The sequence below is a fragment of the Mauremys mutica genome, chromosome 23, assembly GCF_020497125.1.
Source record: "Mauremys mutica isolate MM-2020 ecotype Southern chromosome 23, ASM2049712v1, whole genome shotgun sequence".
NCBI classification, from domain to species: Eukaryota; Metazoa; Chordata; order Testudines; family Geoemydidae; genus Mauremys; species Mauremys mutica.
In genome coordinates, this window is record NC_059094.1 from 13,836,860 (window position 1) to 13,858,554 (window position 21,695).

Here is a 21,695-nt window from a genome sequence, read left to right on the forward strand (position 1 = left end):
ACCTCCCTACTGAATGTCTGGGATAGAGACTCAGTCACACCCTCTCTTGGCAATGCTGGGCTGACATTATTGCTCTATTTCCCCTTAATGGCCATAAGGCTGAATGGGGCCTCTGGACAGAGGATGCCGAAGCAAAGAGCGGGTGATCTCTGCTTGTTGCATCTCCAATTCCTTCCTCTCCCCACGTAACCTTCTTTTAGCTCATTAACACCAAACTGACCAGTACGTGTCTCCCCAGGCATCGGAACAGTCCCAGTGGGCCGCGTGGAGACTGGCTTCATGAAGGCCGGCATGGTTGTGACTTTTGCCCCCGCCAACGTCACCACGGAGGTGAAGTCGGTGGAAATGCACCACGAGGCTCTGGCAGAGGCGCTGCCGGGTGACAACGTTGGGTTCAACGTGAAGAACGTGTCTGTGAAAGACATCCGGCGTGGGAACGTGGCTGGAGACAGCAAGAACGACCCTCCCATGGAGGCCGGCAGCTTCACCTCTCAGGTCAGTGATTCGGGATCTGTAAACTCCCTATTGCTGCCCACCAGTCTCCTTGAAATGTGACCAGTCCCTTGATTTTGAATTCTCCCCCCACCCCCTTCTTTCTCTGCAGGTCATCATCCTGAACCACCCTGGCCAGATCGCCGCTGGCTACTCCCCAGTGCTGGATTGCCACACTGCTCACATCGCCTGCAAGTTTGCGGAGCTGAAGGAGAAGATCGACCGCAGGTCTGGCAAGAAGCTGGAGGACAATCCCAAGGCACTGAAGTCTGGGGATGCTGCCATTGTGCAGATGATTCCTGGCAAACCCATGTGTGTGGAGAGCTTCTCCGAGTACCCACCTCTTGGTAAGATTTCGTATTCCTTGTATTGGTTCAAGTCTGGCTCTTGAGTGTCTGTCTGAACATGTCCTAACACTGCAACTCTGTTTTAAGACGACTAATGCTAGGATTCAGCTCTTAGATAGCTGCTCTCCATAGCAACGGGAGGTAAACTTGTACCTACCCTTTCATTGGCTTGAGTAATAAAATGCTTCTGTGTTGCGTCTCGGTGCCTCTCAAGCGGGCATGAACAAAGCTCTTCAGTCAGTATGATTGGCAGCTAAGTCATTTATTTCTCTCCAGCATATTTCATTTATACAATTAATGCAGGCAATCAAGCAATTGCTAATTGGTTAATAAGGTGCAGACAGGCACAGCTGTAACTTCATTGGCTATTTAACATCCTGGCCAACCCTTTAATTTATTATTCTGTTATTGCCTCCCAGCAGATAAGAACGAGCCTCATCCTTGAGACTTGCATGTCAGTTTCCCACACTCTTATGCAAAACAATCCGACACTTCCCCCCTTTTCTCATAATAAAAAAAAAGGAAGGCACAGCAAAACATTTTCAACTTATAGCATCACATTACTACAATCTATTAACACAGCAAAACTAAAAGCAAATCTAAACACCAGCTGCCTAACTAAACCGTAACAATATCTTCCGCAGTGCCCTACTTTTACCTAAACATCCCTCCTCCAGGTAACGCAAGTGGCCCAAGGGGCCAGGAGGGTTCTGCCAATGTGCAAACACCCACAAAGCAGGTTTCCAATAAGGGCTTCCACTGCAGCAACATGGGGCAGCAAAAGGCCGTAGTATTTATGGCACTCTGCGCCAAAATCAACCAAGGCCGGACCCACTTCGCCGGAATCCACCTGGCTTACTGTCTTCCCATTTCCCATGCACCGTATCTGATCCAATTAGGCCACCTGGCCTTTGCCTCGCTCTGGCAGTTCCCTACTTTCTCATAACAACATTATCTCATCCCTCTGTTCTCGTAATCACGCAGCTGTAATTTTCCACCAAGGCAGCATAGGGAAATTCTCCCCTCTATTCCAAAAACACATAAAAAATTACAATAACCAATTAAACAAAACAAAACTAAAAGCCAAATAATACTTCCTCAATCTATAAGGCTTATCCATAACCATGCAATTCATAAATAATTACATGGTACATTAAATGCTATACAGCTAACACCAATTTTCTGTAATATCTAAAAAACAAAAACAAAACTACCCCTACTGGGCAATTAATCATTACTTAAAATATACCAAAACCCTATATAGCTAGCAGGCAAAACAAAAAAATTACTTCATCAGGTAAATCATTTACATTAATACAATTGCTTCCTAGCTTACTCCTAAAATTCAAAGCTAATCACAGCTTAAAATTTCTTACTATTAGCTTCTAATTTTAAACACTAAAAAAAAAACATCACCACTTATATGCCCTTAGCCTAATACAATTACAATTACATAGCACAATATACAATCTTCAACTAATGCAACAAAATATTCATGGCCAAACAATTGCAAACTAATTTCTTGCCTAAATTTATTTACAAACATTTCAAAACACCAAAAACTTTTCTCTAAGCATTTTTACAAAATTCAACCTTTATTCCCTCTGGCAACCATAGAGTTAAACTTTTAGTCTCGCTACGCCCTCAAGAGTTTTTCAGCCAGCTTTCCAAGCCTTATCTGTTGCCTGTCCGCTTGGGCCCGATCCTGTTTTCCCTTCAAGTTCTCTATCTATTGCGTGCCTGCCTGGGCCCGATCCATATTTCCTCTCCAAATACGCTGTCTATTATAATATAGGCCACATCTAATATCAAGCAGTCTACAACGGCCAATAATCAGCACATAACACAAAATTAACAAAAAGTCTAAATAGACTAACAAAGGCACTTTACATAAAAATTCTTAGGGTCACATAAATTCAAAGCCATTCTCCCAAATTACCTAAATTTATGCCTACACAATCCACAATTCCCCCCTTAAGAATACTCAACAAACCTTTTGGCTGAGTTTTCTCAAACTTAAAAAACAACAAACAATTAAACTCTAAAAAGCTGGGGTAAATAATTTCACATTCATCCTCCCCATGAACCCGGCAGGGTTCGATATTGAAAAGCCCTCACCCCCCAACTCAACCGTTTTACATGCTGGGGAGGGGCACTGCAAATATTTACACTTTTACTTAAACAGTGTCAAAATATATTTTTACAATTCCAAATCAAATGGCACTCCTAATATATTTGTAAGGGCAGTGGGCTATCCTGGTGCTCAAAATTACTCCGAATGGCCATTAGCTGGCCATTCAAAAATTCAAACATACTAGCTCCCACGGCAATGCTTTCTCAGCCTCAATAAAATAAGGACATATCATTTACAATCCAATTAGGGTGGGCTATACATACTAAAGGATTTATCCAAAACACAGGGCACAGCCTGTAAAATAAATCCCAAAATCCAATTAATATCACATTTCTCAGCAGGAGTCCCAAATTTCTTCCTGCCAGTGTACAATTCTTTGTCTCTTCACCAGGATCAGTTCTCAATGTCTTTTTAGTCAGGAATTTCTGGACTTTGGCAATGTCAATACTGTGAGTGTTTTTTCTCCTTTTTCACCACCGTTGTGGTTCAGCTTTTACGGGGGAAATATCCAGAACGTGGGGGCTGCAGCGGACAAGGGAGAAATTAGCCAGCACATTACCTTGTCCTTTATTGCTGCTGTTTAAAAGCACAATGGAACTAAAAAAAAATTAGGCCAATCATCAGTAGGAAAATTCTCCTGATATGAAGGGGTCTTTTGCAATAAAAATCATGGGTCCAAGCAGTCAGTCCTTTTTGTAGCGTTTCTTTACCCATAAAAAAAGAAATCTAACACATTCCGGTAATGCCAGGCCGAGTTTTACAGCTATTCCAGCGGCCTGAGCACAGTCAAGCCCCCCCCTTTCTCTTGGCCGTTCGCCAAGTCTTAATTGCAAGCAATGTCCTTGGCTGGGCCAAAAAAAAGGAATGAGCTTTCTTGCCTTGTTAACTCATGCTGTTCCTTTTCCTTCCCTGCTTGGCTTCTTTTAATCTGTAAATCCTGTGTCAGCTATCGCTGCTCATACCGGAGAAGCATAATGGTTTTCCCAGCACTATCCCAGGCTCAAACCAGCCAGCGTGGGATGCCTTCTCCGGGCTTCTGTAGGTCCGAACGACCTCCGGGGCCCCGGCACAAGCCTCTGCCTGCGCCGTGCACTCCAACGTCTTCCCGTCCAGGGCTCGCTTCCAGCGGAGCACCTCCTCGTCCTGTGCCCGAAGGCCGGTCGGGAGAAGCCTCCACAACTCCCCCTCTCTTCTTAATAAGTGAATCAGTGCAGCAGGGAAGATCTTTTCCCTTTGTCGGTTCATAATGTGCAAATAAAACTTCTATGTTATCTTTTCTTCAGCTGATACAGCGGTACTCATATCTGAGCTTGGGTGCGCCTCTCTTTTCGGACGCTCGCCCCTGAGCTCAGGCGCGCGTCTCTGTTGGACGCCCGGGGGCGTCTCCGGCACTCTCCCCTGCGGCTCCCAGCCGCTCACCGCGTCTCTGTTGGACGCCCGGGGGCTTCTCCGGCACTCTCCCCTGCGGCTCCCAGCCGCTCACCGCGTCTCTGTTGGACGCCCGGGGGCTTCTGTGTTATCTTTTGTTCCGCTGATGCAGCGGTTCCCATATTAGCCGCTCACCTCTGAGCTCAGATGCGCCTCTCCTTTGGACGCCCGGGGGCCGGCCCTTCTCCAGCACTCCCCGCCGCGGCTCTTCCGCCTGGAACAGGCCACCGAGACTAGGCCACCGACACTTTCAGCATTCGATACGAATCACATCGGATAGGCACTCCCCGCCTCTGGGCTCAGGCTCCTGGCCGTTCGCCTCTGGGCTCAGGCTCCCGACACTATCATGATTCAATACGAATCACGTCGGGGTCACCATTTGTTGCGTCTCGGTGCCTCTCAAGCGGGCATGAACAAAGCTCTTCAGTCAGTATGATTGGCAGCTAAGTCATTTATTTCTCTCCAGCATATTTCATTTATACAATTAATGCAGGCAATCAAGCAATTGCTAATTGGTTAATAAGGTGCAGACAAGCACAGCTGTAACTTCATTGGCTATTTAACATCCTGGCCAACCCTTTAATTTATTATTCTGTTATTGCCTCCCAGCAGATAAGAACGAGCCTCATCCTTGAGACTTGCATGTCAGTTTCCCACACTCTTATGCAAAACAATCCGACACTTCTGCAAGGCATTAGTCCACAAATCAAACTCCAGTCATTAGCATAGAAACTCCTCCCAATATCCAGGAAGTTTCCTACTCTGTCCTTGTCTTCGTCTAACTGGTGTTCCTTCTCCGGCAGGTCGCTTTGCTGTTCGTGACATGAGGCAGACAGTGGCTGTGGGGGTGATCAAGGCTGTTGAGAAGAAAGCTGGTGGAACTGCCAAGGTCACCAAGTCGGCAGTGAAGGCCAATAAGAAGTGAATTCTCCTCCAACGTCACTATGTGCCAGCATGCTCAGAAGCACCAACAGTGGGTTCCCAGCCCCCCACAATCACAGATCAATGTCTGGACTCACTTATCCAGGACTGGCTCCACTGGAAGAGCTTCCGAAGGAAAATAAGATGATAGGAGTCTTTTCTTTTTTTTTTTCTCATTTATTGGGCTGCACGTGTGGGTTTGGTTTTTTTCCTTGACTTGCTCACTGGTGGTGTGAATAAATGATGATTTCTGCTTCAGTGGTTTGGTCTAATTCAGCTGGGAGTCGCTCTCTGCATGTAGAGTGTAATGTAAGGAGTAAACACTATACTTGTCTTCAAAGCATCTGGTTCTTGCATCAACCAGATGGTTGACAACCAACTGCCAGGGCTGCTTTGCAGTCAAATCTGTTCTAGTCCATTTTAAAGATTCAACACAATTCACAACCTCTTAAGCAGGGAGACTGGAACTTGGCCTGTCAACAGACTGGGACTGGGACGAGTTTACATGGTTACAACCTCAAAGGAAAGAGGTTAGTCGATTATGAAGGAAAGAGTAAAGTTTTTAGTGACTTACTCTGGAAACCTAAGCTGCCACACTCTCTGTGAGTGAGTTATACTAACAGGTATAGTTAAATAGCTGTATAAAAAAATACTCAAGCTTCAACTATGATTCCTAGTGGGGTCAGGCCTAACACCATGAGTGGCAAATGCAGTGCTGTTACCTAAAGTTTCTAGATCTGCTGTTCCAGGAAGGGAGTTGGTAGAGGGCTGGGATACAGATGCTCTTAGCTTCCCTCTAGGAATGCCAGTCAGTCTGCTGGCATGGCAAGGCATTGGCAGTTCCTCCCATAATGCTGCAGGTCAGTGGCATGTGCTCTTTGAACATAAACTTTTGGCTAAGATCATCCAAAGTGAGTGTGGGGGCCTCTGTGTTCTGAGTGCTCAAGTCAAAGGGGACGGACTTTCAGAAAGTGCTGAAAATCTGGCTCCTTTCCTGTGTCTCCAGTAGGACACGCAGCCTCTGGAGTCACTTGAAAATCTTGGCCCTTGGCTTGACTCTGTTCCTAGCTAAAAGTCCACATGTGCTAGGACACCACTGAGAGGCTATTCCTCACTGGAGGGCGACCTGGCCAGCTGACCAGTTCTGTGGCAGTAGAGGGGCCAGACAAGCAGGGGGGCTCAGGGGACAGTTAATTTTAAGCACCGGGCTTCAAATAGTGCAGTGCTGCAGGTATTTATGATTTTCGCCCCATTAAGCTGTACAGGGCCCACTTGGAGCCGAGTTCCTGGCTAACTGCCCTCCCTCCTCTTTCTAAAACTAATTTCTCACAGCGGGGGAGGAGCAATTGGGGTAAGAATCCCCCCTGCCCCCACCCAGAGGCCATTTGCCTTCTTCCAGCCCCCATGACTCTGGCAGGACTGTTACTAGCCTTGCAGGGGTTACAGGGTATAAGCGTCACCCCTTTCCCTTAGGGGCCTGAGTTCTCAACTAGGGGGTGATGAGCAGTTTTCAGGGGGTCACAAGCACCCTCCTCTCTAGTGAGATGGGAGGGGGATAATCCTGCAGCTTTTCTCCGTTGGAGCCTAGCATCAGGGTGTAGAAAAGACCTGCCCCTGATGGCCCTGCATGGTCTCCAGCCCAGGGGTAAGGCTCTGAAGTGTGGAGGCACATGGCAGTGTCACTCAGGCTGGTATTTAATTCTCTGCCTCTTTAAAATGTGAAAGTTATTTTTGAAGCAATCCCTGGTTTGGGGGGGTATATTGTCCCGCTACACAGTGCCTGATCTAGGGGTTGTAGATACCTAGACTGCCAGGTCAGAAGGGACAATTGCAATCATCTAGCTTGACCTCCTGTGTACATAGGCCAGAGAATTCCACCCAATAATATTTTGCCTCAAGCCCATCACTTCTGTACAGGATTAGCGGGGATTGTCTCCCACCACAATCTACACCCACACTTGTCTCCTGTGTCTCCCATACCAACAGGACCTCTATTGGCTTTTACAAATGCCTCCTGAAAACACAGGTTCTTGCACAAAGCACAAGGGGGTTGGTCCCAGTGGCCCTGGCTCCAGCTGCTCGTAGAGCTCTGATTTGCTGGCTCTCTCATCAAAGCCATGAACACAGAACAAGGATTGAGCCAGCAGTAGGCGCTAGAGGGTGGGATTGGTGGTGCAGTGGCAGAAGATGGGAGGGGTCAGACTGCAATAGTAAGAGGTGGTACAGATCAGGATGGGGGGTATTGGAAGAGCTGGGTGCTGTGGGCCAGAAATGAGCTGCATAGTTGGCCGTGGGGCAGGAGTCTAGGTCAGGACTGGAAGGGCGTTGGCAGAACCAAGTGAAAGAGGGGCTGGGGGGGGATTTGCACACCTACTAGTTTCCATTGTGTTGTATAGAGACAGGCCAAGGCCTGGAGTTCAGAGACAGTTCTGATCTCCTGCAGGGGGTGGAGCTGGGGCTGAGGGGGGTGGGAACTGGCCAGTATCTGTAGACTGGCTGGGAATCAGGAGATTTCTTCTATCAGGAATGGTTCAGTTCCCTGTGACAGCCAGGCAACCTGGAGAGAGAGAGTGAGTGGGAGTGTGTGTGTGGTGGTGGTGGTGGCAACGGACACACACACACACACTTCTGTACTGTTGTCTCCCAAAAATCACACATCTCACACCAGCCAAGGATTTATACATTTATAACCCTTGCAGCCCTGTACATGGAGCAAGCCCCTGCACTGGAGAAACACATTCGCTGGCTGCTCCAGCCAAGCCATGGTGATCAGCAGCGTGAAAGGGTTAACTGTTGAAATGGGGGTTTCGCAGTCATGCCCCATTGAGGTGAGTGGGGCTGTTCACGTCAATGGGGCGTGAACTCAAACCTCAACAGCATCATTTAAAAAGTGCTATTGTTTCCGTCTCTGCTGCCAGCAAACTCAGTTATAGTCACAGGCTGAGGGGACCTTCGCAGCCCCAAGGGGGAGAAAATCCTTCTTTCCTGAATTAAACTTCAATTCTGCAAGCAACAAGGGGACCCCAGAGCCCCACAGGGAGACCCCCAATCCTTAGACATTTCTACGCACAATGTCAATCTCCATTCCCAATTGCCCAGGCAGTTATTTCTCCCATGATCCTAGGTCTGTTGTTGGTTTTATGGTGACACCTAGAGGCCCTATCCAAGATCAGGGTCCCATCTTGCCAGGGGAAAGGGATTTAAAACAAACAAGGTGATCCTGATTTTTACTACTTCTTTACTTTATTTAAACATAAATGTGGTCCTCCCACACTGTGGGCTCATGTACCCAATACATCCTACAACAACAACAACTAGAGCCAGTGTCCAGGCACCATCCCAATCCCAGGAAGCCAACGGACTATTTGCATGAATAAAGATCTGGAGAAGGGTCAGGTCCTCTCAATGCAGAAGAGCAGGGAGGGCTGGATGCAGCCACATCCCCATTTGGAGGATGGCACTGAAATATGAATTTAACCACAACTCACTCATGATGTGAGACTGGAGATGCTGCCTTCGTTCCGATGACCCCTGGCAAGCCCACGTGTGTGGAGAGTTTCTCAGAGTACCCACCTCTTAGTAAAAATCTCTTGATTATTTTCTCTTTTTCAAAACTTTAATACTAGTATTTAGCTGTAGGAATGCAAAGATTTCCTGTTTCTAGTGCAGGGGAAGGTAACCAGTAAGGCAGTGTTTCCGAAACTTGGGACATCACTTGTGTAGGGAAAGCCCCTGGCGGGCCGGCCCGGTTTGTTTACTTGCCGTGTCCGCAGGTTTTGCTGCTCCAGGCCAATGGGAGCTGCTGGAAGCGGCGGCCAGTACGTCCCTCGGCCCGTGTCGCTTCCAGCAGCTCCCATTGGCCTGGAGCAGCAAACATGGCCAGTGGGAGCTGCGATCGGCCGGACCTGCGGACGCGGCAGGTAAACAAACCGGCCCGCCCCGCCAGGGGCTTTCCCTACACAAGCGACGTCCCAAGTTTGGGAAACACTGCAGTAAGGGATCATTCCTCCATCTACTTCTGCAAATAACTTTTCAGATGGCCCCCTCAAACCTCAAAGTTTCCATAGCATGGGGAGCAAAACACTTCAAGCTGTTATTCCAAACCCTGCAGTGCATGACATAGAACGCCCATCCAGTCCAACGGCGTTCCTCTTCTGGCAGGTCGCTTTGCTGATCAGGACGTGAGGCAGACAAGGCTGTCAAGAAGGTTGGTGATCCTGCCAAGGTCACAAAGTCGGCAGTGAAGGCTACTGAGAAGTGAATTTTCCTGCTACTTCTCCACTTGCCAGCTTGCTCAGAGGTACCAACAACAGCGAGTGCTCAAAGCTGTCTGATCACAGCTCTGTCTGGACTCGCTTATCCAGCACTGGCTCATGAGCAGTAAAACACACACTGGAAGAGCATCCACGGGGAATGGGACTTTCACACTGGGGTTTGGGCTGGACGTGTGGGGTTTCCTGACCTTTTTGGTGTGAATAAAACATTTCCATGACAATCTGGCTAACCATTTCTGGTGTAAATAAAATCTGAACTTTATTTCCAGGGCTCACGTCCGAACTACAGAAACGAGAAGTCGGAATTCCAAGCCAGGGAGCTAAACATGAATTTGGCTGGAACTCCAGCAAAGGGATTGTAAAACTAGAAGAAACCTCCAGGCTCCCTCATGCCCTGAGCAGTCTAGCAACCTACTCAAACGCCTCTATGGAAGGGGACAAGTGAAGCCTTTAAATTCTCTTCCGGGTTTTATTTTTTTGAAATCGACGTTCCCTGCTTGGTTTCAAAAACCAAAACCAGCTCTTTTGAAAAGGGAAATTCAGTCACTCACCCCAGCTCCAATCTAATTGTAACTTCCCGATGAATCTTAAACTGCCGCTTTTGCTACAAGCCGTCACTCAACTGTGCTGGGCTAAGTAAGTCTAGAAAAAGCAGAGATTAAGCGTCAAACCGGGTCTGAAGGCCGTGTATGAGGCGGTGTTCTCAGAGTGAGGCACGGGGAAACCAGATACTCGTCTGCAGCGATCAGCTAACTGAGCTAGGCCTGACCTCTTGACACAGACTGTCACGTATTCTCCCTTCTAGGGGCAGGGTTATCAACATTTCCGCCTCCCCCCTTCACCCCCGCAAAGTGCAGGCGGCTAATCCAGGAGTGCTTCATTTAGCAGAAGACAGCGTAAGAGTCCCCTGGACAAGACTCACCATTGCAGAGCACCCCTCCTGAGGGAGTGGGGCATCACTTTGCCTTGATTTCCCCACAAGGTCTTTGGCCTTCTCCTGCTGTAGATGTGACCCGGCCTTCCTACCGAGCCCCTTCGGCTTCATCCAAAAACAGCAGCAAAAGAATCTTTGGCTTTTTATAGGTGGGGTCCCAGCAGGAACAGCCAGTCTAACCCCAGCTCCCGATCTACCTTCCAGCCAAGGGCCTCTGGCAGGCCCGGTCAGTCCCAGACCTCAGCTGCTAGGCTTTCCTCCTTTTGAGTCCCTCCCACACCTGGAACTGAAGAGGGCTGACTTGCCCCACACCCCCGAGCCCTTAAAGGGGCATTCCCCCTGCTACAACCCCTTGTAGCTGTTACAGATCGGCTGGGCAAGCCCAGCTGGTATAATCACTGAACAAGGACCTAGCAGCTGTTATTCCAGTAGTGCTTGATGTCCTTAGCCAGGGCCTGCTAGATTGCACAGGACCATCCAATTTTTGGTCAAATACATGAATGCTCCTCAACTCCCACCTCTTCCGCTGGATGGCCCATTATGGCTAGTCACACTCTAAAATACCTCACTTCTGTACATTCCCTATTAACCTGGCCAGAGCCTGAAGCCAGAGCCTTCACCCTCCCCCAGACTGGAACTCAGGCACCCACATATACCAATTACAGTGAGTATAATCATCGTGCCTAATGATACCCAGCACTTTTCATCAACTGATCTCAAAGCACTCTACAGAGGAAGCCCCATTTTACAGATGGGGGAAACTGAGGCACAGAGAGGGACAGTAACTTCCCCAAGGTCACTCAGCAGGCCAGAGGCAGAGCTGGGAACAGAACCCAGGTCTGAGCTGCAAGCCACTGATTTATCCACTAGGACACACTACCTCCCAAATCTATTGTGCACACACATGCATTCCAATGGTGCTTTGGGTCAAGCGAAGACTGAGGAAGGACATGAGAAAAGGGCACAGATTCAAGAGTTGGGTGGGCAGGCTGGGAAAACAAATGGCTCCTGTTATTCGGGTGTCCAGTGCTGGAACGAGAAGTGGGATTACTTGACTAATCTATGTTCAGTAGGGTGTTTTCCACCTCCTGCCTTGGTTACATATTCTTCTCCCGGCAGCATGCCGTGGCATTTCATTCGAGAGCAGTGTCCTCTCTAGCCCAGTCCTGGATAGTTCCACTGCCAAAGGTTACATAGAACAGCAGGCCAAAGAGATTGAGGGCCGCTGACACGAAGAAGACATTCCTCCAGCCAGTCAGGAGGTCCTGGGGAGGTACCAAACAAGGGGTAATTAGTATCTCCATTCCCTCTTATGGCCACAGGAGAACTCTTGAGGCTTTCACTCAGCTAAAGACTTGCTGTACCAGTTCCCTGTCTAGCTGTAGATCTAACTCCTCAGATTCTGCTTGGGAATTCCTTGCTTGCTACGCTGAATTCAAGCAGCTCTGTCATCACTGGTATCAAGCTGTCCCTATTGTCCCATTCTCCAGCAGTCTCCCGCCCCCCGCCATCTGTAAGTAGATCCAGGTTGGAAGCCCATGTTGGGAGGAGTCCTTACTTCTTGGATCATAAGAGCTTCTTCTCCATGACTTAGATACTTGTTGGACACATTTGGCAATGTGGATGCTGCCTAACACACGTGAGTTGTTAGTCCCCACCTGAAGCCAGTCTCCTGGGGTTTCGAGAGCTTAGCCAGGGCTATGTTTTGATTCAGTGCACAGAAACCATTCTTGGGCCAATCTGCTCTAATCAATGCCACTTTCTTTTCTGAATATTTGTGTGTTAGGAGAAAGAGCCTCCAATACAGCCATCCAGAGAAGCCCTGATTTACCTGGCTGGTGAGGAATCCAACTGCGGTGGGAGCAATTATTCCTGAGACTGTTCCAAAGGTGTTTGTGACTCCCAGCAGAAACCCAGCGTATCTGGGGAGAAGGGAAGGGAAAAATCTCCTGAGCAAGGCAAAGAGGGACTTGCAAGAAGAGAGAAAATTAGGTTTCAATTCCCTCTCCCCCAACCTCCTGGAGAGCTTCAAAGAGAGCAGGTGCCACCGCAATAAACTTGTTATACACGTAACAGAGTCCATCAGCTAGCAGTGGCTTCTCAGCTTGGTCACTGCCTGTCCCCTTGACAGACAGTAAGAGCCTTTACCCACTGCTATAAGTGGCTCTGAGCCTGCTCTTCTGTGCCTTGGTTTTGCCCGTCTGGCTTCAGATGCCACCAGCTGCAGAAGATCCAGGAGAGAAGAAGCAAAAGGCAGCTGAAGTAGTTGAGGGCTGGGGTGATGGACATGATATGGCCTAACATGTTGGGCCCTGGAGCCAATCGGAGCAGGAGATAGGAGGAAGGTCTGGTGGTCTCACCTGGGAGCAATGTCGAGCTGGTTAATGTTGAAGCCAGCCCCGCACATGCTGATTACAGTCACGGACAACGTCAGAAAGACCACGGCTGCTGTGTAATCGCAGCCGACGTAGGACACGGCCACCAAGGAGACAGCTGGGAGCAGCATCCCTAAGGAGAGAAGGGGACGTGGGTTACGTGGCTGACCGGGCAAAGGTTTGTTGAAAGAACCTGGAGGCAGGAAGCACCTGTCCCTTACCCAGCACCGAGAAGAGCTTCCGAACCGTTGCTGTGCTGAACATGTGCTTGGACAGGAGGAAGTCTGCCAGCAGCCCCGACACGATGGTACCCAGCCAGTTCCCCATGTAAGGAAGTGCAGAGAGAAGCCCATTCTGTAGAGAGAAGGGTAAGAGACTCACCATTCTGCACAGAGCAGCGAGAGGGACCCCACCAACACCAGATCTGGCTGGATGTGCTCAGAGGGGCTGGAAATGTCAGGATCGTAGGGACTGCCAGACTGGATTGGACCTGAGGTTCATCTAGCCCCGTATCCTGTCTCTGACAGCAGCTAGCACCAACCAGCTGCTTTGGAGGAAGGTAAAAGGAACCTCCCCACCCCTAGTAGTCATAAACTGGCCTAAGCCCTGAAGCCTGAGGTTTAAGAGGCCTTCTGGAATTGGTTAGCATTAACTTTTATCCCTGTGGATAACAGGGAGACAGACCGGCCCGGCGGTGAGCGATGGGGCACCACGGCAGAGCTCACCTCTCTGATGTCAAAGTGGAGCACCTCGTTCATGTACGTTGGCATTGACGTCAGCAGCATGTAGAACAGCCAGTCATTGCAGAAATAGGCAACTGCGATGGCCCAAAGAGGCAGCGATTTCATCATGGCCAGGAGTGGAAGGGAGCGTCCGTGAGAGCTGCCCTTGAATAAACGCACCAGTTAGTGCCCCTTTTGTGGATTCCTTTTCCTCCTGGCTCTGTCAATGTCCCTTAGGCACGTGGTCTATTCTCTCCCTGGCCTCGCCACCCCCTCCCAGAGTTTTAGCTGCCTGCTCTGTGTTGACTCCTGGATCCCCCTGTAACCCCGCAACTCTCCCAGTTGGGCAGTCTCATATCTGACATTTCCCAGACCTGCCACAGACACCTCAAGTCCAAGAGGCCTCAGCACTGTGCTCACGTAAGAACGCTGGGCTCCAGGTGCAGTCGGTGGAGTTGTACAGGCTAATGTCAGGGCTGAATTTTGCTCAATATATCAAAACTTCTCGTCCTTCCTCTGAGACCCATTCCCCTCCTGTGACAGTCCGTGATCCAGCTCATCCTGCGGCTCCCTTGACCCTCTCTGCCCTCTTCTCCCCTCACATCCAGCTCCCTGACAAATCCTGGTCCCTTTTCATCCCTGCAGCTGACACTCTAGCCGTGCCTTGGGCATCTCTCAGCTCACCTGTGCAGCCTCCCCTTCCAGGGCGCACTCCGGCACTTAGTCCAACACACCACGGCTTAGGGAACCTTCCTCCTACAGTTCTTACCATCACCCTCCTCCTCAGACCCCTCTGCCTCAAATTCAAGCTCCTTGCCCTCAACTCAGACTTCCCGCACAACCCAGCCCCGGCCTGCATCTCCCATTGCCTCTGACTCCTCCCACTGCTCCTTCTGTTTCTCCCAAGCTCCATCTCCTCCCACATGGCTTCCAGTCTCCCATCACATGGAGCTGCCTCCCCCAGTTCATATGCCAAGAGACCTCCTTTGGCTTTGAAAAATTCCTCCTTAAAATACACGTTTCATGAACCACAGGCAGGCCAATCTCCTCCCTGGCCCTGACTTTGGCCCCTTCCCATTGATCTCTTCTCTGATGTATCCTCTATACCTGTGTCTGAACTAATCTGTAAGCGCCGTGGCGCAGGGCCCTCTTCTGCCACAGACATTTGCACTGCTCTGTAAATAACACACCCAGTGGAACCCTGAAGACGGGCTCATTGTCCCAAGCTCTGTTCAAAGGTGGGAATACAGGGAAAACTAGGTCAGAGTTAAAAGGCTTTCAAAGAACCTGGTTGGCCAGTGATGACACAATGTACTCCTTCTCGCCAGCACTAATACGAGGGTGACGTGCAGGATCTTCATAGACGAGAAGGAACCAGAACACACACCAAACGCAGCCAATGCCACCTATGGAGAAGGGGAACAGTTCAATGGCTTCTGTCTCAGATCTTATGGCAGCACAGGCAGGTAGATACCAACAGAGATGGGCAAGCAAGACACTGCAGCTCTGTGACAGACTCAGGTGTGAGGGTCTTGAAGGGAGGGGCAGGTTTGTTCTGCTGACTCATGCTGGCAGACAGACCAGGTGGGGTCCTTTGATGCCAATCCACGGTATAAAAGGGTTTGTTCCCCGCCTCTTGGGGGAAGGAGGAATTAGGCAGTTGAGGCAGGAGTTTTTGCCTTAACACCAAACAGCTCAGGCTGTGGTTCATGTCTGGCTTTCCTTAGTGTGAAAATGAAGGAAGTGCTGGACAGGGTGTGAATTTGGGGCACTGCCCCTCTATATGTGTGTGCTGTGTTGAGGGGGGAGTGGGAAATCTGCCCAGTCACAGACCCCTCAATATGACAGTGATGGTGCATTGCAAACACCATAGACAGAGAGCAGAGACCACTGAGGTGGTGGAACACTCCTTCCTGTTCAAGGCAGCTTGAGGGGCTCTGCCGACTAACACATTTTTGTACCTTATTGATGCCTCTACTCTTAGAGTTTAAAATGAAAGATGCCAGCCCGACAGCCCTGAGAGCTCTCATCCACCGAGTAGACACAACTCGGGCAGCAGCAACACGAGCCTCCTCCACACCGCCCAGCCAACAGACCTCCATCATGAGCTGAAGGAGAAAGAGGGAAGGCCAGCCCTTCTGGCTGGAGGTGCCAATCGTGATGGTGGTCTCTCTGAAGGGGGACATTTCTATATTAGGAACTGGATTGAGAGCCCCGACTCCTCACATCGAGGCAATGAGAAAACCTTTGTATGCTTCGCTCTTGTATGGCTTAACTTGCCAATGAATCTGCTACAATGGAAACCACAGCTACTCACCGAAGATGAAGAAGATGTAAGGCCACCCCAGGTACTGGCAGATGATCCCAGCCGCAGGGAAGGTGACAAAGGTCCCAAAAGTGCATCCTTAGGAGCAGATGAAGAGGAGTTCAGAGCGAGGGGGTGATACAGTGGTGGCCACAGAAGATGACTGGGCTTCCCAGTGCTCACCCCACACCATCCTATAGTAACTCTTCCTGCCCTATCAAGCCAGAACTGAGAAGAAAGGGTGGAGGAGAAGGAAGAGGCGATAAAGGAGGAGGAGAGTGGAATATTGTGTAGGAAAGGGAGAAATAGCAGTAGAGAGGGATGTGCAGCCAACGTTTCTTCATGAAGGACCTTTGGTCTAGAACCTCCAGGTTTCTCCAACTCGTAAGTGAAGCCGCTTGTCTGGAGTGTGGCGGAAGAAAAGCCGGCATCAGGAGAGCTCTGCTTTACACAGGAGGGCGGGGGGGCTGGGACTACAGGGAAAGTTGGTTTGGCAGCAAAGAGCGTCACTATCCCTTACCAGCTTCAGCGAGGTTCATGAGCCTGCTGCGTTCCAAGGGGGGAGCCCATTTTGCCCAGAGCGTGTATTGGGCTGGAAATATCACCCCCTGCCAAGGAAAACACAGGCGTGCGTGAGCACAGAGGGGAGTGGGAGCGATACCTGGGGAAAGCATTAGCAGACCTCATGATCTTTCACCACTATGACCCTTGCTCCACCATTTCCCCCTACTTCGGTTTGTCATCATCCCTTGCTTGTAAGCTCTTTGGGGCGGAGTCCTGACTTGTTAACTTCTTCTGCAATGCCATGCACCCAGAGGGTGCTGCACACATAAACCCAAAGCCGCTGAGCGTCACGAGCTCGAAGGGGAAGGCCCTACCTCTGCCATGCCCAGCAGTGCCTGCAGCCCAATGAGGTACGCTGCTCCCAGGCTCGCTGCCAGCGGCGCGAGAAGGGTGAGTGCCGAGGTCGAGAGCAGCCCGCAGCCCAACACTAGCTTCCCTCCGAACATTCCCGACCAGTATCCGCCGAGGGGCTGGGTGAAGAGGTAGCCGTAGAAGAAGGCACTGAGGATGACGCCCTGGGTCTTAGCGCTCCAGTCGTACACGGGAGCCTGGAGGAGACAGAATGTGCTTGCGTCAAAAGGGGGAGACAAAACCGAGGCGTGTCCCTGCAGCAGCTTTAAAACCCAGCCCAAGGGAGAACTATTCTCACAGGCCTGGACTCCTCCAGGAAGGGGTAAGTGGCTTGTATGCACAGACCTGTCACCAGTCAGGTGACCAGCGCTCTCCTAATTACACTGGCGCCTTCGTTTAAGCACGTGTGCAGAGGATACAGCCCCAAAGCTCCTCTCTAAACAGCGCCTCATTGCTGCCGAGTTGGTCCCTAGTGCAAAGCCAAGGGGTAGAGCCACGTTGCTGGTGAAAGGATCTGGCCCTGCCTTTACACTTACGTCTTGGGCGAATTCTCGGTGGGAGCCGTTGGGCTGAGCGTGGGAGCGATTGGGACACACGTCCGTGGAGATGTTGGGCAGCCGGCCCGGGTTGGTGCCGTTCGTCATGGCTACGATGGCGATACTGAGATTGACCCGGAGCGAATACACCATGAAGAGGGAGAAGTGCAGGACCAGAGCCAGGCTGTAGCGAGCTGAGCAGAGGCCTGGGGTGGAGAACAACCACAAGCCAGAGACGGTCAGGTGGGCTGCAGACTAACCCTGGAGGTGCCCCCTCACCCCTGGCTGTGAGGGATCTCCAGGCAGAGGCGCTGGAACAGTTTTTGGAGTGGGGGTGCTGAGCCGCACCCCTCTTACGCCTGTCCACGCCCTCACCGCCCCCTAGAGCTGGGGCCGGGAGCAGGGCTGTGGCTCTGGGAGGCGGGGACATGGACAGGGTAAGGAGGTGAAGGCTGGGGCCACAGCTAAGGGCGGGTGCGGAGCCCCAGGTGTGGGGCCAGCAGCCGGGACCTGGGGCTGGTGGCCAAGCGGGACCCCGGGCCAGCAGCAGAGCAAAATCTGGGCACCCCTACTTCCCGCGCCGATGTCTCCAGGTAGCACCAACAGTCTTATTTCAACCACAAACCATTCTCCTCAGAGTCTTACACCTTGGACAGAACCGTCCAGACCCCACTGCCCACACAGCATTACCCCAGGGCATCTCTGTCCAGCCCAAAACCTCCTGAAAGCTCACTCGGCAGTCACCCAGCATCGTTACACACACATCCCCCAGCCAGGGAGGTGGGAGAGAATTTCCCCTTTGCTGTCTCCAGAGCAGGCCGGCCAGGTCAGGGCCAGGACTCTTGTTGAAGTAGAGAATTACTTCAGGGTCAGTGCTGAGAACTGGCCCAAGTCCCAGCCATCCTCTTTTCCGTTTGGCACTGATCTGGCAGCCCTACTTTATCTACCCAGCTCCTGAAGAAACCCAAGAGCAGCTCAGGAGGGAGCACACACATTCCTGAGCACAGAGGGGACCCTGTCCTTTCAGGAGAGGGTCCCTCCCACACTAATAATCCACTTTACCAGCACTAATTAATCCTCACAAGCCCCTTGGGAGCTTTACCATCCCCATTATACAGGGGGGAAACTGAGGCATAGAGAGGGGAAGTGACTTGCCCAAGAGTCAGAGCCAGAATTAGAACTCGGAAGTTCCTGGGTCCCAGTCCCATGTTCAGAGCACTACATCACACCTCTCGTTACCCTCGAGTAGATTTACCTTTCCCAAGTGACAACTGCTGGTTGAGCAGAGGGGCAGCATCTTCCTGATCTGACTCTGGGCAGTCCTCTGCCTTGGCATTCTCAGCGCTTTGCTGCATTCTCTCCTGTAAGCAAAGCTGACACCTAGTCCTCCTCCCGGGAGCGTCTCCACAACTTCTGGAACATGAAGAGTCTTAGACATTAGTGAACCAAAGGCATGGGGACCATCTCCTCTCTACAAACCGCCTGTAGTTCTTCCTACAATGCAATAAGCCCCATTGTGGGACCGCTGCAGGATTGTGGAATATGCATACTACCCATCTAGTGCAAATGGGACACATTTTAAGAACAATGCGATTTACAATGATATAAAAACTTCTAGGCCCAGTCTTCTGTGGTCCTTCCTATTTTTGCCTTTGATTGTCACAGCCGCCCAGTGGGATAGAGAGCCCTATTTTCAGCATGGCTGGATGCTATTCCTTACTGCAGATATGCCTCACTGCTCAGAGAATAGCCTCCCCCTGCACCCACAATCTACCCTCACTCTGTATACTGTAAACTAATGCTTGTTCCAGAGGGCAGCTGCCAAGCCAAAACATTCTTTGACATATAGAGATAGAATCATAGAATATCAGGGTTGGAAGGGACCTCAGGAGGTATCTAGTCCAACCCCCTGCCCAAAGCAGGATCAATCCCCCAGACAGATTTTTGCCCCAGATCCCTAAATGGCCCCCTCAAGGATTGAACTCACAACTGTAGGTTTAGCAGGCCAATGCTCAAACCACTGAGCTATGCCTCCCCCCAATAAGCAGGGATCCTAGAAATCCATTTGCCACAGAAAAAGATATGGACTATGTGTTTTAACAGAGAATCTTTATCTTTTACATTTTGTGAAAAAATAAAAACATATACAGTGGGAACCCCAATTATCTGGTCTAATTAGGGTGACCAGATAGTGAAAAATCGGGACTGGGGTGGGGGGTAATAGGAGCCTATATAAGAAAAAGCCTCAAATATCAGGACTGTCCCTATAAAATCAGGACATCTGGTCACCCTAGATCTAATTGAGCCTGGGGCCAAATCGGGTAATCAAAAAATTGGATAATCAGGAGAGTGGGCAGGACTCTGGCTGTCAGCCCTGGGCCGCAAGGCTCAATTTGTCAGCTAAAATATTGTAAATATATCAATAAAACATTGTGTTCAACTGATACCTATATATAGATATATATATATATCTCGTGGCTGGAGAAGCTAAAGTTAAGTAGTTCATTTTAATAGCGGAAAAGCACAGATTTTTATGGTTTTTTATCAGAGAGTTTTGGTTTTTTTCATCAGGGAAAACTAGGATCCCTGTAGATAAGATGTGCTAGGAGCGGAGAATTGCAGTGACAAAGAGAACCCTCCCAAACTAAAATTCCACCTATATTCCAACATACAACTACATAACTAGGCAGCTTCCCCCCACCCCAAAGGGAAGCAGATTGGCACTGATTTTCTGAATGAACTGCAACTTCTCTAGCAATCAAATCCAACAATCAACTCACAGATGAAGCAGAAGCAGAGTCCCCTCCTCTTGTTTTTCAATACAGGGTGTGAGAACTCATTCCGGCAGGGATGCCACGAATTCAGATTGGGAACAAAGAGTGAGTCACGTGAGAGGCAAGCCATGTGACAAAATAAGTTTGGCAAACACCAGCTGTGCTATTTAACTCCTTAGTAGGCCACTGACACCTGGTTTTTAAAAATCATTTTAGATTTAAACTATTAGTAAATTGGAGATGGATGGCTAAAAACCGTGATGATGAAACAGTGTTTTGCCACCATTAGTTAAGACCCAGAACAGCCCTATGGGGTACCTATTATCCCAGATTTAGTGGAGAAATTAAGTGAGATGCCCAAGGCCACAGAGGGAGGCTGTCTCTGCCTACCATTGTGGTACTTTACAGCTAAATTTGTTGGCCAATCTTGGGTTCTCCTAGAACTCTTCCTGTCTACACACATATAAGTAGCCTTTATGTGTGAAAACAGACTATGTGAAAATGGGACCTTCATTTAGAACTGCATGCATTCAGTCATAGCTACTTACTGTGATGACTAACAGGGACTCTGCTGGCCACATGCTGGTCTCAAGCAACCCCAGGGCTGCTAGTGTATTTGTTCAGATGTAGCTGACTGGAACCCAATCAATCACCCAACTTATGATGCACAAGAAGTTCCCTCTTGCAGCTGACTGGCTGCTAGCCTGTTTCTGGCACTGGCAGCCAGGGAGAGGCATTTTTAATAAACGTGTCTAAATCAATAGGGGATTCAGACTCTTACAGAAGGGGAGATAGTGTTGGGGTTGGGCAGGGACATGCAATTGGACGAGGGGCCTGGTCTGCATTAGGGCTGGAATCCCAGCAATCCCTCAACGGCGTTTTTTACTCATCTGTATGTGCCCTCGCTTGGGCAGGGGCTGAACAGTCTCAGGGGTGTGGGTATGTGTCTATTCACCCTGGAACTGGCCTGCCCCTCTTCTCCTGGTGATACAGCACTCTGAAATCCAAAGGCACTTCCCCTTATCTTGCTGTCAAATCACACTGAGGACAGCCCCTGCCCCCATGGTCACTGCAGCCCCCTCGCCCCACGGCTCTATCATGCCCCATCTCCCCATATCATCCCTGGTGACTTCTGCAGCCCCCCCTTCCTCCATGGCTCTATCACCCCACTGGCTCCCACTGCCCCTGCAGCCCCCTCCATGGCTCTATCACCCCCATTGCCCCTCCATCCCTGCAGACCCTCCCCCATGGCCCCATCATCTCCCCTTTCCTCCCATGATCCCCTGTGGCCTCTGCAGCCCCCTCCCCCCATGGCTCTATCACCCCACTGGCTCCCACTGCCCCTGCAGCCCCCTCCATGGCTCTATCACCCCCATTGCCCCTCCATCCCTGCAGACCCTCCCCCATGGCCCCATCATCTCCCCTTTCCTCCCATGATCCCCTGTGGGCTCTGCAGCCCCCTCCCCCCATGGCTCTATCACCCCACTGGCTCCCACTGCCCCTGCAGCCCCCTCTCCCCACGGCTCTATCATCTCTCC

General features: G+C 50.3%; 2 protein-coding genes across 3 annotated transcripts in view; one reads left to right on the forward strand and one right to left on the reverse strand.

Annotated features, from left to right (window-relative positions):
- LOC123355300 (elongation factor 1-alpha, somatic form-like) overlaps positions 1-5,490 on the forward strand; it is a 21,610-nt gene extending 16,120 nt beyond the window's left edge. Inside the window, exons 6-8 of one of the 2 annotated variants that reach the window (XM_044997631.1) lie at positions 239-495; positions 605-839; positions 5,205-5,490. In XM_044997631.1, the coding sequence (XP_044853566.1) occupies positions 239-495; positions 605-839; positions 5,205-5,326 (614 nt within the window). In that variant the 3' untranslated portion in view covers positions 5,327-5,490. The remainder of the gene's footprint in view (positions 1-238; positions 496-604; positions 840-5,204) is intronic. The other variant, XM_044997632.1, reaches the window with a different exon arrangement.
- A 3,718-nt stretch (positions 5,491-9,208) lies between these two features.
- Positions 9,209-21,249, reverse strand: LOC123355298 (sodium-dependent phosphate transport protein 3-like). The gene is given in 14 exon segments (XM_044997627.1): positions 9,209-11,795; positions 12,362-12,452; positions 12,891-13,038; positions 13,127-13,259; positions 13,631-13,792; positions 14,915-15,033; positions 15,945-16,031; positions 16,453-16,540; positions 16,811-17,044; positions 17,384-17,589; positions 18,639-18,796; positions 20,164-20,183; positions 20,186-20,350; positions 20,706-21,249. Coding segments are annotated over 13 exon segments (1,680 nt in total). The 5' UTR covers positions 20,288-20,350; positions 20,706-21,249; the 3' UTR covers positions 9,209-11,663.
- Between the last annotated feature and the right edge of the window lie 446 nt (positions 21,250-21,695).